Source organism: Aedes aegypti, chromosome 1 (genome assembly GCF_002204515.2).
Source record: "Aedes aegypti strain LVP_AGWG chromosome 1, AaegL5.0 Primary Assembly, whole genome shotgun sequence".
Lineage (NCBI taxonomy): Eukaryota > Metazoa > Arthropoda > Insecta > Diptera > Culicidae > Aedes > Aedes aegypti.
The window spans coordinates 30,958,645-30,972,337 of NC_035107.1; the positions used below are offsets into that span (position 1 = coordinate 30,958,645).

The window sequence follows — 13,693 nt, forward strand, 5'->3', positions numbered from 1 at the left end:
ATCAAGAAGGTAAAACGCCAGTCTTGTCTACTATCTACTATCTGATGTACCGTCGATGGGGGTGACAATGGGTCTAGGGGGTGAGATTGGGTCAAAACGGAAAAATATGTTTTATGAAATATTTCAGCTAATAACGCTGATATTACTAAAATTAATAATTCATATGTTAGGGAACATATTATTACATATAATTCATAACAATATGCATTTTTAGAAATAGTAGTTTTTGTTTGCTACATCAATAAACTTGCATGTTGAAACTAGATAAAATTTACAACATTTAATTTCTCCTGTACAAAGTATCACGCATGTACTCTAGCCTCTATCGTTGTATTAGTAGAATGTTGAAAGTCTTTTCATTACACATCACAGGTATTTTCCGGAATCTGTTTGATTTTTCCACAAAAAAATCATTGTTTTCGGTACGATGTCTAAAACATTGAAAATGGGGGTGAGATTGGGTCAAGCAAGAACGATAGTAAAGGAAATTCCAAGTCCACTTTTTTGACATTTTGCGGTGCCGGGTGTTCTCTTTTTTCATTAAGATGTGTTTATTCTTTCTAAATACAGCATCTCTGAAACATCAAACAAGTCTACTTGAGTATTCCGTGCATTGAATAACAATACAACGCATTTTGACAACTTCTCAAACCAGCAACTGTGTTTCGTGCGCAGCAACATCGTAAATTTTTATCAAAAGGGTGTTTTTTTCCTAAATTTTATTATTTATCAGTGTTTTCATATTATAGAAACATCTCACGGAAGTACAAATTAGTTGGATCGCTGAAATACTGGGATTATGACGTCAACTTCTGTCTGAAATTTATTGATCGTGGAATGTCGCACCGAAATTTAACTATTTGCGAAGGTTTAAAATAATCACTGTTTCAGTCCACCTTTGGGGAAACTGAATGGGCTTTATAGCAATGGGGATGAGACTTTGAAGACAATTTGAGGGAAAAACCAAGAAAATTTATGTAAACTTGACGATAAATGTTGGGTTTACATATTTTTTCTCATAGCTCTTCAATTTTCAGTATCATCTTTCTTTTAAGTGGGTTTATCATACTTGTGAAACATCTTAGATATCTTTTTGTCTTGTTTGCATCGTTTTTTGTCAATGTTTTTCAGTTGTGAATGGTTTTGAAATCATATTCTCAAAAACAAGTTATTTCAATTACAGTGACCCAATGTCACCCCCTCTATGGGGTGAGATTGGGTCATTTTTCATTCAGTTGTGGTGCCGCTGTGAATAAATATTTTTCTTTAATTTTATGAACAGTTGTTAATGTACCATCAAAGTACATACACACCAAATTTGAAGTTTATTGGTGTTAAATTGTGATAGTTATTCAAAAAATAAATCGCACATATCCCTTTTTGACCCATTGTCACCCCCAACGACGGTAGTTGTATAGAACATTTAATATTCATATTTTTGGTGTTTTTTTTCTGAAGAAACAATACATTTGGGTTTATTCTACGAGTGGCGCGAGGTGACAACTGTCGGTGTCGTATAGCGAGGTGACAATTCTCGACTCGAGTTTAGTGACTCTCCATTTGATTTGCACGGCGAGTCACTTCACTCGAGTCGAGAATTGTCACCTCGCTATACGACACCGACAGTTGTCACCTCGCGCCACCCGTAGAATAAACCCAATTTGATCTCAGTTATTTACGGAACGATTTCAATGAAATATTCACTGCACGTCAGACATAACTTGAATTTAAACATTTATTTTTTTGTGATTCTAAAAATTAAACTTGATTTGGAGTTAGTTGTGTTTGATCCTTCGACCTTGACGCTTGCTTCTGCGGGAGCCGGCCTTAAGGGCAGGATCAAACATGTCGCGCGTCGGTCGAGTGAAAGTGAAAAAGTGGCGTGATCGTTTAGTTGTGTTTGATCCTTCGACCTTGACGCTTGCTCCTACGGGGGCCGGCGATGAGGGCAGGATCAAACATGTCGCGCGTCGGTCGAGTGAAAGTGAAAAAGTGGCGTGATCGTTTAGTTGTGTTTGATCCTTCAACCTTGACGCTTGCTTCTGCGGGAGCCGGCGAAGAGGGCAGGATCAAACATGTCGCGCGTCGGTCGAGTGAAAGTGAAAAAGTGGCGTGATCGTTTAGTTATGTTTGATCCTTCGACCTTGACGCTTGCTCCTACGGGAGCCGGCGATGAGGGCAGGATCAAACATGTCGCGCGATCGGTCGGGTAAAGTGAAAAAGTGGCGCGTTCGATTAGTTCTTTTTGATCTTTCGAAGTTGACACTTGCTCCTGGGCAGTGCAGCAAGAAAGCCCGAGCAGTCGTCAGTTGTTTTCCCTCTCGGGTCGTGCGCCTATTTTCTCTGAGTGCTTTTATATAGCCGATCAAATGAGTGAAGCTGAAAGTGGATTGTTGCTGCTCAAGGATGACGGATCAATTGGTGAGCTCGTTTCATGCTACTATTTCAAATCTATAAAATATGTATGACTGCACCTTTAATCGTTACAACGGTGAGACGTAAATATGATTTTTCAACAAACTATGAAAGGTTCGTCACTGTGAGTGTCGACATAAACTCTGATTCATAAATTATTAATGTCTAATTTTTTCTTTTTCAAAACACCTTTTACCTTTATTTTTGTAATTAAAAAAAAACTTTGAATGGTTCGACACTACGAGTGTAGACTTGCGAAAGGTTCACTTTATTCAACAAACTTTGAAAGGTTCGTCACGTCAAGTGTCGGCATAATTTTTCTCTACATAGATATTGTTCATATCAAATGAAAAAATAATATTTACATATAAGCATGTTTATATCTCACCAATAATTATTTATCATGGTCTAATCGCTTATCAAAGTGAATCCTGTGACCCAACGATCCTCCCCATTAACAAACATCCCTCCCAGTAACCTTTGTGGAGATGCAGAGGCAAACACGGTCTCCAAATAGCAAAGGTTACACACTAACATTCCTTCCCCCAATCCCACCTGACTGCAAGGACGTGGCCGGCGCCGTTATTGACCATGTATAAATAGAGGCACTGAATTATGCACACTGAAGAAGATTATGGCCAATCCCAGCCGATCTTCTAGTTGATTCTTTGTGCATTTTCACTGACTCCGGTCAATCACGGAATAGCAACCATTGATATGTGTAGTCAGTCTAAGCTAAGCTAAGCTAAGCTAAAAATTAAACTTGATTTGTTTCGAAATATGAAAGACCTAAACAAAAATGTGTTCAGCAAATTTGCGTATCTCTCTTAAATCGACAACTTTGCTGAAGGTGGTATGGAGTTCTTTTTCATTTTTTTATGTTGTGTCAAATATAAAAAAAATAAAAAATCACTTTAGTTAAGGTGATTATAGAACGAAGCCACACCTCAAATTTTCAAGAGCACCAGACGAGAGAACCGAACAGCGCTCCGCGTTGAAAATTGATCCCATTGGTCACCACCAGCAAGCAAGCAATTTGATTGATTTTCAACGCGAACTGTTGTCAGATTCTCCAGTATTGTGCACTTAAAAATTCAAAGTTTGGCTTTGTTTTATAATCACCTTAAATCGTGATTGCTTTTAAAATGATGAAAGAAAAAAACTGTGAAAACTGTATGTTGAAATTCAAGCTGTGTCTGAAGTGCTGTGAAAATATTGCAAATAGGTCCATAAATAACTAATAAAAGAAAAAATGGGATAAGTTAGGTATCTGTAAAATGTACGTGCCCAAAGAATCAAAACTTTACTGCTTCTAGTCGTACAAATAAGAAAAGAATAGTAATAGTTTGTGAGAAAATATGGAATATAGTGATAAAAATTCAGAAAAAAAATTTGGCTTGATTTTTAGTCATATTAGCGTTAGCGTGAGCGTAGTTACGGTATACTTCGTAGATTGGATACTAGCAACAATCATGTTTTTTCTTATGATAATCTCATCTAGAATGCCTTCAGGACCAAGGTTAGGGAATAAGCCTTGATCCAATCTTAAATAAGAATACCAAAACCATGAATATTTCTATTCCCGGCCACGCCCATCTTTACCGTAACTTGGGATTGGGGAAGGAAATGTTGATGTAGCACTTACTTAATGAGAGGCCTCCGACTCAGCGACACCCTCATAAGTGCTACGGAGTTGGGGGTTGGGTCATCAGGATTCGAGTGAAAAGCTAGCGATAGACCCAAAGAAGTTTTTGTTTACTTGTTGTTGATTTAATCTCTTGGATGCCGGCAATCAAAAGAGGACAAATGTTTGATTTACAGTATAAAGAATGTTGTTTCACGCCAAAATAGTCGATTACGCGTTCAACGATAATAACGATCCGCTTTCTACCTAGTAAAAAGCAAAATAGATCCCTCCAGGATCATCTAAATAAGAAAACAAACTTTGTTATGATTCACATGGAACTGTCATGTACATGAATTGCCGCACTTCAAATAAGCGAGAGAAAAAAAAACACCCGGGACAACCGTAGAAACATGTCGCATGTCCGAATCGCGAAAATCTGATCACGAAACCGTTACATCTAAAACAAATTCGGGTATTCTGTTTAAAAGGAACGGACTCGCCAAATGCTTGCAGCCTCCGGAAAAAAGTTACTTAATCCCCCGCCGCGGTGCCGGTCAACGTCCACCCCACTCTTGATCCAGGTTGAAACGTATTTGTTTTCCCAGGTTCAAAAACTGAATGCACTCGATTTTTTTTTCAACGCGAAACTGGACAACATTCAAAACGCGGAAGAGCAACAATTTCACGCCGAAAGAAGACTTCCACTTTTTCACTGTCACGAAGAACAATTCCACAAATTTAAAACGATTGCGGGCAACTTGCGATTGCATCATCCGAATTTATATGATGCACGAAGACGAAAAAAACATGACAGAAGATCCAAAACACAACCTTCCGCGAGCGTGGCTTGCTGCGATCTCCTGGCTTGATTTTTAGTCATATTGGGCAAAAAGACCAACTCAGAAACATGCAACATAAAATAGTCGTAGTTATGAATTAGGAAAATATAGGCAACAGCAAGAAAAATTGGCCGAAAGGTCAAAACACGAAAGGCGGAAAATCGCAAAGCCAAAGTACATACCACAAGGCGGAAGGCAGAAAAACCAAAAGACAGAAAGCACCGAAAGGCAGAATATGAACCAGGGGGACATGATGGATTGCAAGGCGATTTGAGGTAGTGGTGAGGGATAATCTTAACTCCCTAGCCCCAACTGGATTCTTGCATGCCCCTCATGAAAAGAAGTATATGGCCCTGGAACGCGATTTTGCCTCCCCTAAGGCCTCCATAAACACACTCTACGGGTCTCCCGAAACATCCCGGCCAAGTGCACGCAGCGATGTAGCCACTTTTCCCTCGGTCATCCTCTTCAGTTTCGTTTGGAGCAGTTATCAGTTCCCCGAGACATGTAAGCAAAATGAGTGTCTTGGAGGTTACTATGGATTTTTGGGCGATTTGAGAGGGAATTTGAATATAATGAGATGTAGGATGTAAAAGGATACAGATAATCAAACCTTATTTTAAATGCGAATTTGGTAACTTTTAAGACCCTTCCAATACTTTTATACTGATGGCATAATGGGGTCCAGGAATGGAAGAATGGATTTTTAGTTAGAAGACTAACATAGTAGAATATCGTTACCGCTTTGAGGACTGAAGAATTGACACTGCAGAATGGCGCTGAAATATTCGGTAAGGTACCCCGGGGCAAGTGAGAATCCGGGGTAAGTGGGACGTTCCGTCATAGCTCACTTAGGAAAAGTTTTTCATGGGGGTATTCTTCTAGAAAGTTGAAGATACAATGGCAAGGTATGTATTAAGTACAAAAAATATTGTCATTTTTGTTACCCTGCGGTTCATGTAATTGTTATCAATTCAGCGCCATTTTCAATTTGCATGATAAATTGTGATACGTTTCACGTCTTGCATTGACTCGCAAAAAATAAATGTGTTATAAATCGAATATCCATCAGTAAGCTACAACTTTAAGTATTATTACAAGCTGCTAACGATAAGCCGGTATTTTGTTATCATTTCATATGAAAATTTTGATGGTCTAACTTACCCCAAAATATCTTTATATCCGGGGTAAGTGGGACCTATCAAAACAAGTTCCAGAATCAAAACTTTTCCTACACGATTTTAACATTTTCTTGTTGAGTAGCATTAAAACATTCAAATAAATTATATTTATCAGAAAAAGATCAATCTTAAATTACGTAATTGCATAAGAGGGAGAAGAAATGTGAAATTCTTCAATATTTTTTAATTTATTTTTTTATTTTTAAAATACGAATTCAAAATTGAACAAAGACAGAGATGGAATTTGAAATACATCATGACAATAACTACTTTTCTATTTTAATTGAACTTTATTTGTTGTTTATACCAAATTTAGTAATTACGGAAAACAATTCCACCCCATTAAGTGGTTTTCGGCCATGCATATAAATAATAACAGAACATATTTATAATTTCGTCAATTATTGAAAGTTTATGTGCTACTTTTAATTGATAACTTATGAATGATATATTTTGAACATGTTTTATTCCTTTTAACGCTTTTATTGAGGAATTTTCAGTTTATATTAAGTGCAAAGTGACAAACTATTGAACAAACGTTTTCTTCCTAAAGCGTTACGTATTTTATGGTTGATCCCTTATGTACATAAAAAATATACTCAAAATTAAAAATCTATGATTTATCAATCCTATTATTGTAATGGTTGACTTACTGATGTGGATTGACGCATGAAACTGGATGTGTCCCACTTGCCCCTTTTAGCGAGGTAACTGCATCTAATGGCTCATTCTAACACTTTCTTCTAAAGTTTATACAAATTCGAAATTATTCGATCCAATTCATGCACACACCAGCAAATATGTTGCCAGAATGTGATTGTGTTGTTGGATTTGAGAAATATTGACATTTGAAAATTTTATTGAACAATTTGTTTGAACTATCGTTTTTTTATGTCCCACTTGCCCCGGGGTACCTTATCCGATATGCAAGCTTAGAATTGACTTGTTTCCCTGTCATTACTATTGTAAACATTAGCTAGGTATAAACATTCAAAAATTGCGTCCATGTATTGAAGGAGTGGGATCCATGAATGTTTGACAATGGATGTTTTAGGTATAGGGAAATGCTTGACATAGGTTGGCCAAAAACGTTTTAATTTGGGTACGTAATTTTGGAATCCTTTATAATCATAATTATGGTTTGTACTATAGACTTTGCTGCCTTTCAGTCTATTCCGCCTTATATGATCCTGGCTTCTGATAATTCTGCGGTGTGGTTTCGGCCTTTCGAGATCAGATTGTCTTTCACAACTACACAAACAAGTCGTAATTATGAATTATAATAAATATAGACAACATCAAGGAAAATTGACGTAATTTTTATGTTATTCGTGTATTTTTAGTGATATGTTATAAAATGAAGCGTTATCGTGAAATATGATCTAAAAGGGCTGTCAAATACCTGTGTTATTATATGGAACCTTATCCTTGACCGCAGACAAGCGACAATAGTCTAAAACGCTTTATTGTTCTAATTATATATGAAAAAGGCTCCAAATAGGACGAAATGGGGCAAGAGACTATCTCCAAATGATTTCTCTTGATTTTTCACATGAAAATAGACACACTTGAACGTTTCAAACCAGCGGCTACTGTTTTGAGTCCGTTTTGCAAACCATCAATTTTAGAATCTTTCAGTCGAGAATATGATGTTATGTATATTTAGTAACTAAATGCAAGTACTTTCGGGATGTCATGAAGCCGAAGGACATCAATCCGATGATTGCAAACCCTATCATACGATACATCAATCTTCATGTTTGTTCTTCAGAAGTACAGTATGATGTAAGTTGAGTAGTTTAATTGAATATTTGGCCATTTAATTTTGGTCCTCAATTGATACCACAGGAATCGTTTCCAGGAAAACCGGAACCGGCTCGAATGATCACGAAAATTTGGTTGTGAAACATAAGTCAGGGACGCAAAGGTTAATCTGAATCTCCAACTAATCGACTGTGTTCTCGTATTCCAGAAGAGAAACCCCGCTCGGTCAGCTCGGATTCCGACTCCCGTCGGACGCCAATCCGGGTGCGATCGCTCTCTGTCGAATCAACCCACACCAAGGATCTCTCCGCAGCGGCGACGGCATTGGCTACGAGCGGAAGTAGCGACGATCAGCAAGTCCTGGCCAGCAAGGAGCCGACGGCAGCTCCGGGAGTTTGCACTCTGCTCCGACAGCGACCGGTTCGGGAGAACTCCTACCGCAATGCAGTCCGTAACTCGACAGGTACGTACTGATCTCGAATTGGGAGCGGGTCGTTTGGCATTACCAAATGACTATTATGCCAAATGACCCCAACCCCTTCGAATTCACCCCTCTTATGGGATCTTCCATCACCCACAAACACGGCACCACACCCCCTTTCCGTTTTCCGTTCATCCCGCACTGTGCACCCCATCGGTATATTCTGATCTATTTGTTCTGTCCCCTCGGGTAAAACAGCATTTTGGTTACAAGGACCGGCCACATCGGGAGCATTCGTACCGCCCCCCTCGGCACTGATGATCAGCCCTCCGTCCTCGGCACCTCCCACCCAGTCCCACTCCTCGTTCCCCTTCTCGCCTTCTTCTCTGAACCCCCCATCCACCCTGGCCCCGGTTCCCCCGGTTCGAACCTACGCAGCGGCGCACCACCGGCTCCACCCCCTCTCCGAGGAACAGTTCAAGCTGCGGATGCTGCACCGCAATCAGACCATCGTCGAAGTGCACAGTCAACCGCCGACGTCCCTTGCGGAGGCGATCGACGGAGGAGGTTCCATCGGGGCCATCAGCAACAGCAGTTCCGACGAGGGCGGAATGGTGGGGCGGGGTGCCGGCGGCGGTGGTGTCGCCTCTGCCGACAGCGACGTGGACATGAAGCCGGCGACATCGACGCAGATCACCGGTCTGGGTGCTACTGTTCCTTCTACTACTACTGCTAGCATCATTGGTGGCATGAGTGCTCCAGCTCCTTCCACGGCGGCGACTCCGACGGCGGCTGTCCGACCGACCACATTGAATTTATGTTCAGGTTATGTTTTGTTCTTTCTGTTTTCTTTTGTTCTATTGCATTGTGGTTGAGTTTTTTCTCTATCTAACTTACGATAACTTTTTTGGGTTTAACCATTCTTTCTAACTGTGTTCTGTGCGACATGCGTGTGTTGTTGAACTAACTAACTATTTGATCTTGAGCCTAAAAGGCTCCGATAGATTTTGGAATGTGAATAACTAGATAATTTACGAATCCCAGCATCTTCTGTTTTTTTTATGATGGTTCTAAGAAAGCATGATTGTTTTCAAAAGGTCTGCGTCCCTCTTTAGTCATATTTTGTTTCAATTTCCAATAAATTTTCGTGATATTTTTTTACAATTTCCATAATTTTCAGCACAACACCACATGGATTTATACGGATGTTCCGTGGAGTCTGTCCGAAGATCATTAGAGATATTTCCAAAATTATTTTGCACGGATCAAACAAAACTGCATTGATTATAACTTAAACATAATAATTAATATACTCAGACTCTTTCAACTCATTTGAAACCATTCTGGCCGGTTCTGGATTCCCTAGAACCGGTTCCAAGGGCATCAGTTGAGGATCAAAATCTGATCAGCACAAACCATATCATGCGACACATCAATCTTCAAGATTTACAATAATACAATACATATTAAGTAATTGTACGCAACATAGTGCCATCCATAAGAATTCCTATTGCAGGACCCTGGAAAAAGACATCAATCTTATCATATCGTGCGATATTGATCTTCAAGTTTTTTCGCTGGGAGTGATGCATATTGGGAAATTTCTTGCAACATAAGGTCATTAGAATGTATTGGAATGGTTTGCTATCCGCGGATTGATGTCCTATTTCAGGGTCCCTGAATTAGCTCTAGGATGCTCCGGAACCTACTTGTAAATTACCCTATTTTGCATACAGTTACTCATTGTGCAATATATTTTACTCCCGGCGAAAAACCTTGAAGATTGATGTGTCACACGATAGGGTTTGTAATCATAGGGCGATATTCAAAACTAAAAAGGCAATAGATGGCTCTTCTTCAGTGGTAGTAAAATCGAAATTCCTAAGCAATGTAAGCACCACAGAAGATGAACTAAATACAAAAAGTTATCTATTCACATAGATAACGCTTGATTTCTAATCACTACTTTTTCGATCCAGTTTCTTAATTGCAAGTAATTTACGTTTTTTCATTATTTGCCATACGTTTTGACAGTTCTTGACTACCATTCTTCCATGCTCTTAGCTGGGTTGTTATATTCACCAAAAGGGTTTTGGTGAGTGAATTCGATGGATAGCGCCGACAATTTTTGTCGCATGGCTGTTTTTAATCTCAACTGGCCGTTTCTTTGGTGAGTTGAGATACGATGTTGCGCTACACGATAAGTTGTTCATCTGCAACAACCAGACAGCTCACCAATCCATCCCGAGGTGGATCGTGCTGAGTTGTTGAGTTGTGAAGGAGAGTGAGAGAAAGAAGGCGCACAAAAGTCTTGACGGTTCCGCAGAAAAAACGAGACTGACACTCGATATGAAATGACCGGTTATTGTTATTATAATTCCGCTTTTGTCTTTGAAGCAGCTCCATTTATTTCAAAAACATGTTGCCGTGTACAAGAGTAGACAACTAAATAATTTAATTGAAATTATTTGAAATTCTAATTAGTCCATACATAAACAAACCGGGGAGGATGTTTATGCTGATTGTGCTGTACAAAAAAATCTCATAACTTGAAGCAATGCTCGTTGTTGGTTCATGTTCGGCTGAAAAATTTTTATTTGAAATATCGAATAACTAGACATGCAGTTCAACAAGTATTTGATTACAGAATACTTAATATTTTCATTTATAACTAGTGGCCCCGGCAAACTTCGTCTTGCCATCAAGTAGGCTGTTGAAAAATGTCATGGAACCTCCCATACAAAATGACATATTAGTACCCTCCCGTTTTAGCAATTTTTCCGAAAACTTCCCGAAACTTTTTCGTCGCACGAACACGTCGGAACCCTTCAAGAAGACAACAGTGAAAGAGTTATGCAAATTGGTAGTCCCGTTCTCAAGCCATTTCGTGACATACAAACATCACTCCATTTTTATTTATAGATTTACTGCGAAAAAATATTAAATTATTATTTAAACATAAAGTATCAGAATTCTCCTCCCCTTCATCCGAACCACCCAAATCATCCCTATGTGGAGTAGGATCATTCTTAAATTTGTCATCCAATTATGGTGAGAAATTAAAATTGTTAACATTCATACATGTTTTTATAATTATTATATTTTTACCTGCAATTTTTTGATACAATATAATTCAAGTGTTTATCATAAAATAACTAATTTATGTATATCCTTAATGAATGGGATTTTACTTTTGTACTGTTATTTAATTAGGATGAGCAAAAATTCACCTGAATATAGATTTATAGATTTAATGCTATATTGATGTTGCCTCTACAGTGAAATCCAATGTTACACAAGAAATTGATTTGAATCATAACATTGTTATACATATTATTAGAAAAAAAATCCTCTCTGTTCTTGAGGAAATTGCTCTAAAATCCTTTCGGAAATTCCCCAGGGATTGAATTCCTCTTGAATTTCACCAAAACCCCTTTGGGACTGTTCTGGAAATCTTGGGATTATTTCTAATATCTCTTTAAGTTCTTCTGGAAAAAGCTCTGAGATTCTTCCAAAGAATTTTATAGAACCCTTCCGGTATTACTTTCAGGATTCTTCTAGACATCCCTCTGTGATTCTTCTGAACATATTTTTAGAAATCCCTCGTGTATCTCCTCAGGATTTCTTTTAAAATCCTGGAAATTATATTCTTATTATATTTTCGGCAATATTACGGAAGTTTCTACCGAAAATCCTGATGCAACTCTACCGAATATTTTTAGAGGATTCTTCCAAAGATTTCCTAGGGCTCTAATAGAAATTCTTCTGGTATTCCTCCCAACTCTGAAATTCTTCCGAATTTTTTTCTAAGGTTATTCCGGAAATATTCGTGAGATTCTAACGAGAATGCCTCTGGATTATAACGAAAATCATCTGAGACGTTTTTGAAAATCGTTTTGGAATACTCGGATATCTTTCGAGGATACTTTCAAAAATCATTCTGGAATTCTTCTAAAATGTCTCAGATTCCGTCAGTTTCCTTATAATACTTCTGGAACTCTTCCGAAAGTCCTGTTGGAATCCTTCCGGATATCTTTGGATGAATCTTTTGGAAAGCCTTATGGGATTCTTTCGGAAATTTTTCTGAGGATCCTCAGAATACTTCCTACTAGATTTTTTTTTTCGAAGATTCTTTCAAAAGTTCTTCCGGAATCACTTCTGGGATGCTTCTGCGCATTCCTCCCGGACTTTTCAAGAAACCTTCATGTGGTTATTCTATCAAGTATCGCCAAAGGATTCTCTAGAAAAAAATTCTGGAATACTCCTGGATTTCTTCTGGAAATTTTGCTGGAAGGATTCATAATATTTTTCAAAGATTCTTACAGATTTTATTTTTTCGAGAATTATTTCTGCTTTTCCGTAAAGCTTCTGAGATTCATCCGAAAATACCATATCCAGATTATCCAACGATGCTACCGGAAGTTTTACTGGGATTCTACCGTAAATCGTTTTAGTATTCTTTCGGAAATACCATTGGGATTCCTCAGACAATAATTTTAGGACTTTTCCGAATATCTTCTTCCGAATAATCCTTCTGCGTATTTTCGGGAAAGAATCACAGAGAGATTTCTGCATGAATTTTGGGGGAATTTCTGGAAGAATTACTTAAGAATTTCCGTAAAAATCTGAAAGAGTTCTGTGAGGATTTATGGAAGGATTACAAATGGATTTTTGAATGTATTTCATAGTGATAACCAAAAGAATCTCAGACGTTATTTCGGAAGAATCTATGGAAGATTTTAGCTAATTCCCAGGGAAGAATTCACTAAGACATCCGGAAGAATTCCTGAACATTTTCCAGAGTAATTCTAGAGCGATGTCCGGAAGAACTTCAGAAAGTTATACATATGAATTTTAAACGGAATTACCGGAATTATTTCTGAGTAAATTTTATAAGAGTATAAGAAAGATTTCCGTTAGAATCTCAATGGTATTTTTTAAGAGTCTCAGAGGGCTGTCCGGAAGTTTTCTTAAGGGATTCAAAAATGGAAATTAACTATCACATTCGATTTTCCTTTTCCAGAAATCTTTCTTAAACTTAAACTTAAACGGGATTTCCTTTAGAATTAAAAAAGGATTTCTAGAAAAGGGCCAGGAGGATCTTCAAAGATTTCTGAGGAGTTTTCGGAAGAATTTCTGAATCCTTGCACAATTTTTCCATTTCCATAAAAAAGATTGCCAAATAAATCAAGAGATATCTGGAAGAATTTCAACATGATTTCCGGTAGAATTTGAATGGAATAATCTGACAGTGAAAGATTAGATATTTAACTATAGTTTCATTCAGATGGATTTAGGAAGAATCGAAATAATTCAGAAGAATCAGAATAATCCTGAGAAAATCTAAGAGAAATATTCTAAAAATCCCCAGAGACATTCACAATAAAATTACTGATGGATTTCTGAAATAATCCTCAAAAGATATTCAGATGAATCCCAGATCTTT

At 38.0% G+C, this 13,693-nt stretch overlaps 1 protein-coding gene across 5 annotated transcripts in view; it reads left to right on the forward strand.

The window, feature by feature from the left end:
- The window catches only part of LOC5573415, a 627,799-nt gene that overhangs the window by 457,354 nt on the left and 156,752 nt on the right, over positions 1-13,693 (forward strand). For 4 of the 5 annotated variants that reach the window (XM_021839307.1, XM_021839303.1, XM_021839304.1 and 1 more), the window contains 2 exons: positions 8,035-8,289; positions 8,506-9,072. In XM_021839307.1, coding sequence (XP_021694999.1) covers positions 8,035-8,289; positions 8,506-9,072 — 822 coding nt within the window. The remainder of the gene's footprint in view (positions 1-8,034; positions 8,290-8,505; positions 9,073-13,693) is intronic. The other variant, XM_021839306.1, reaches the window with a different exon arrangement.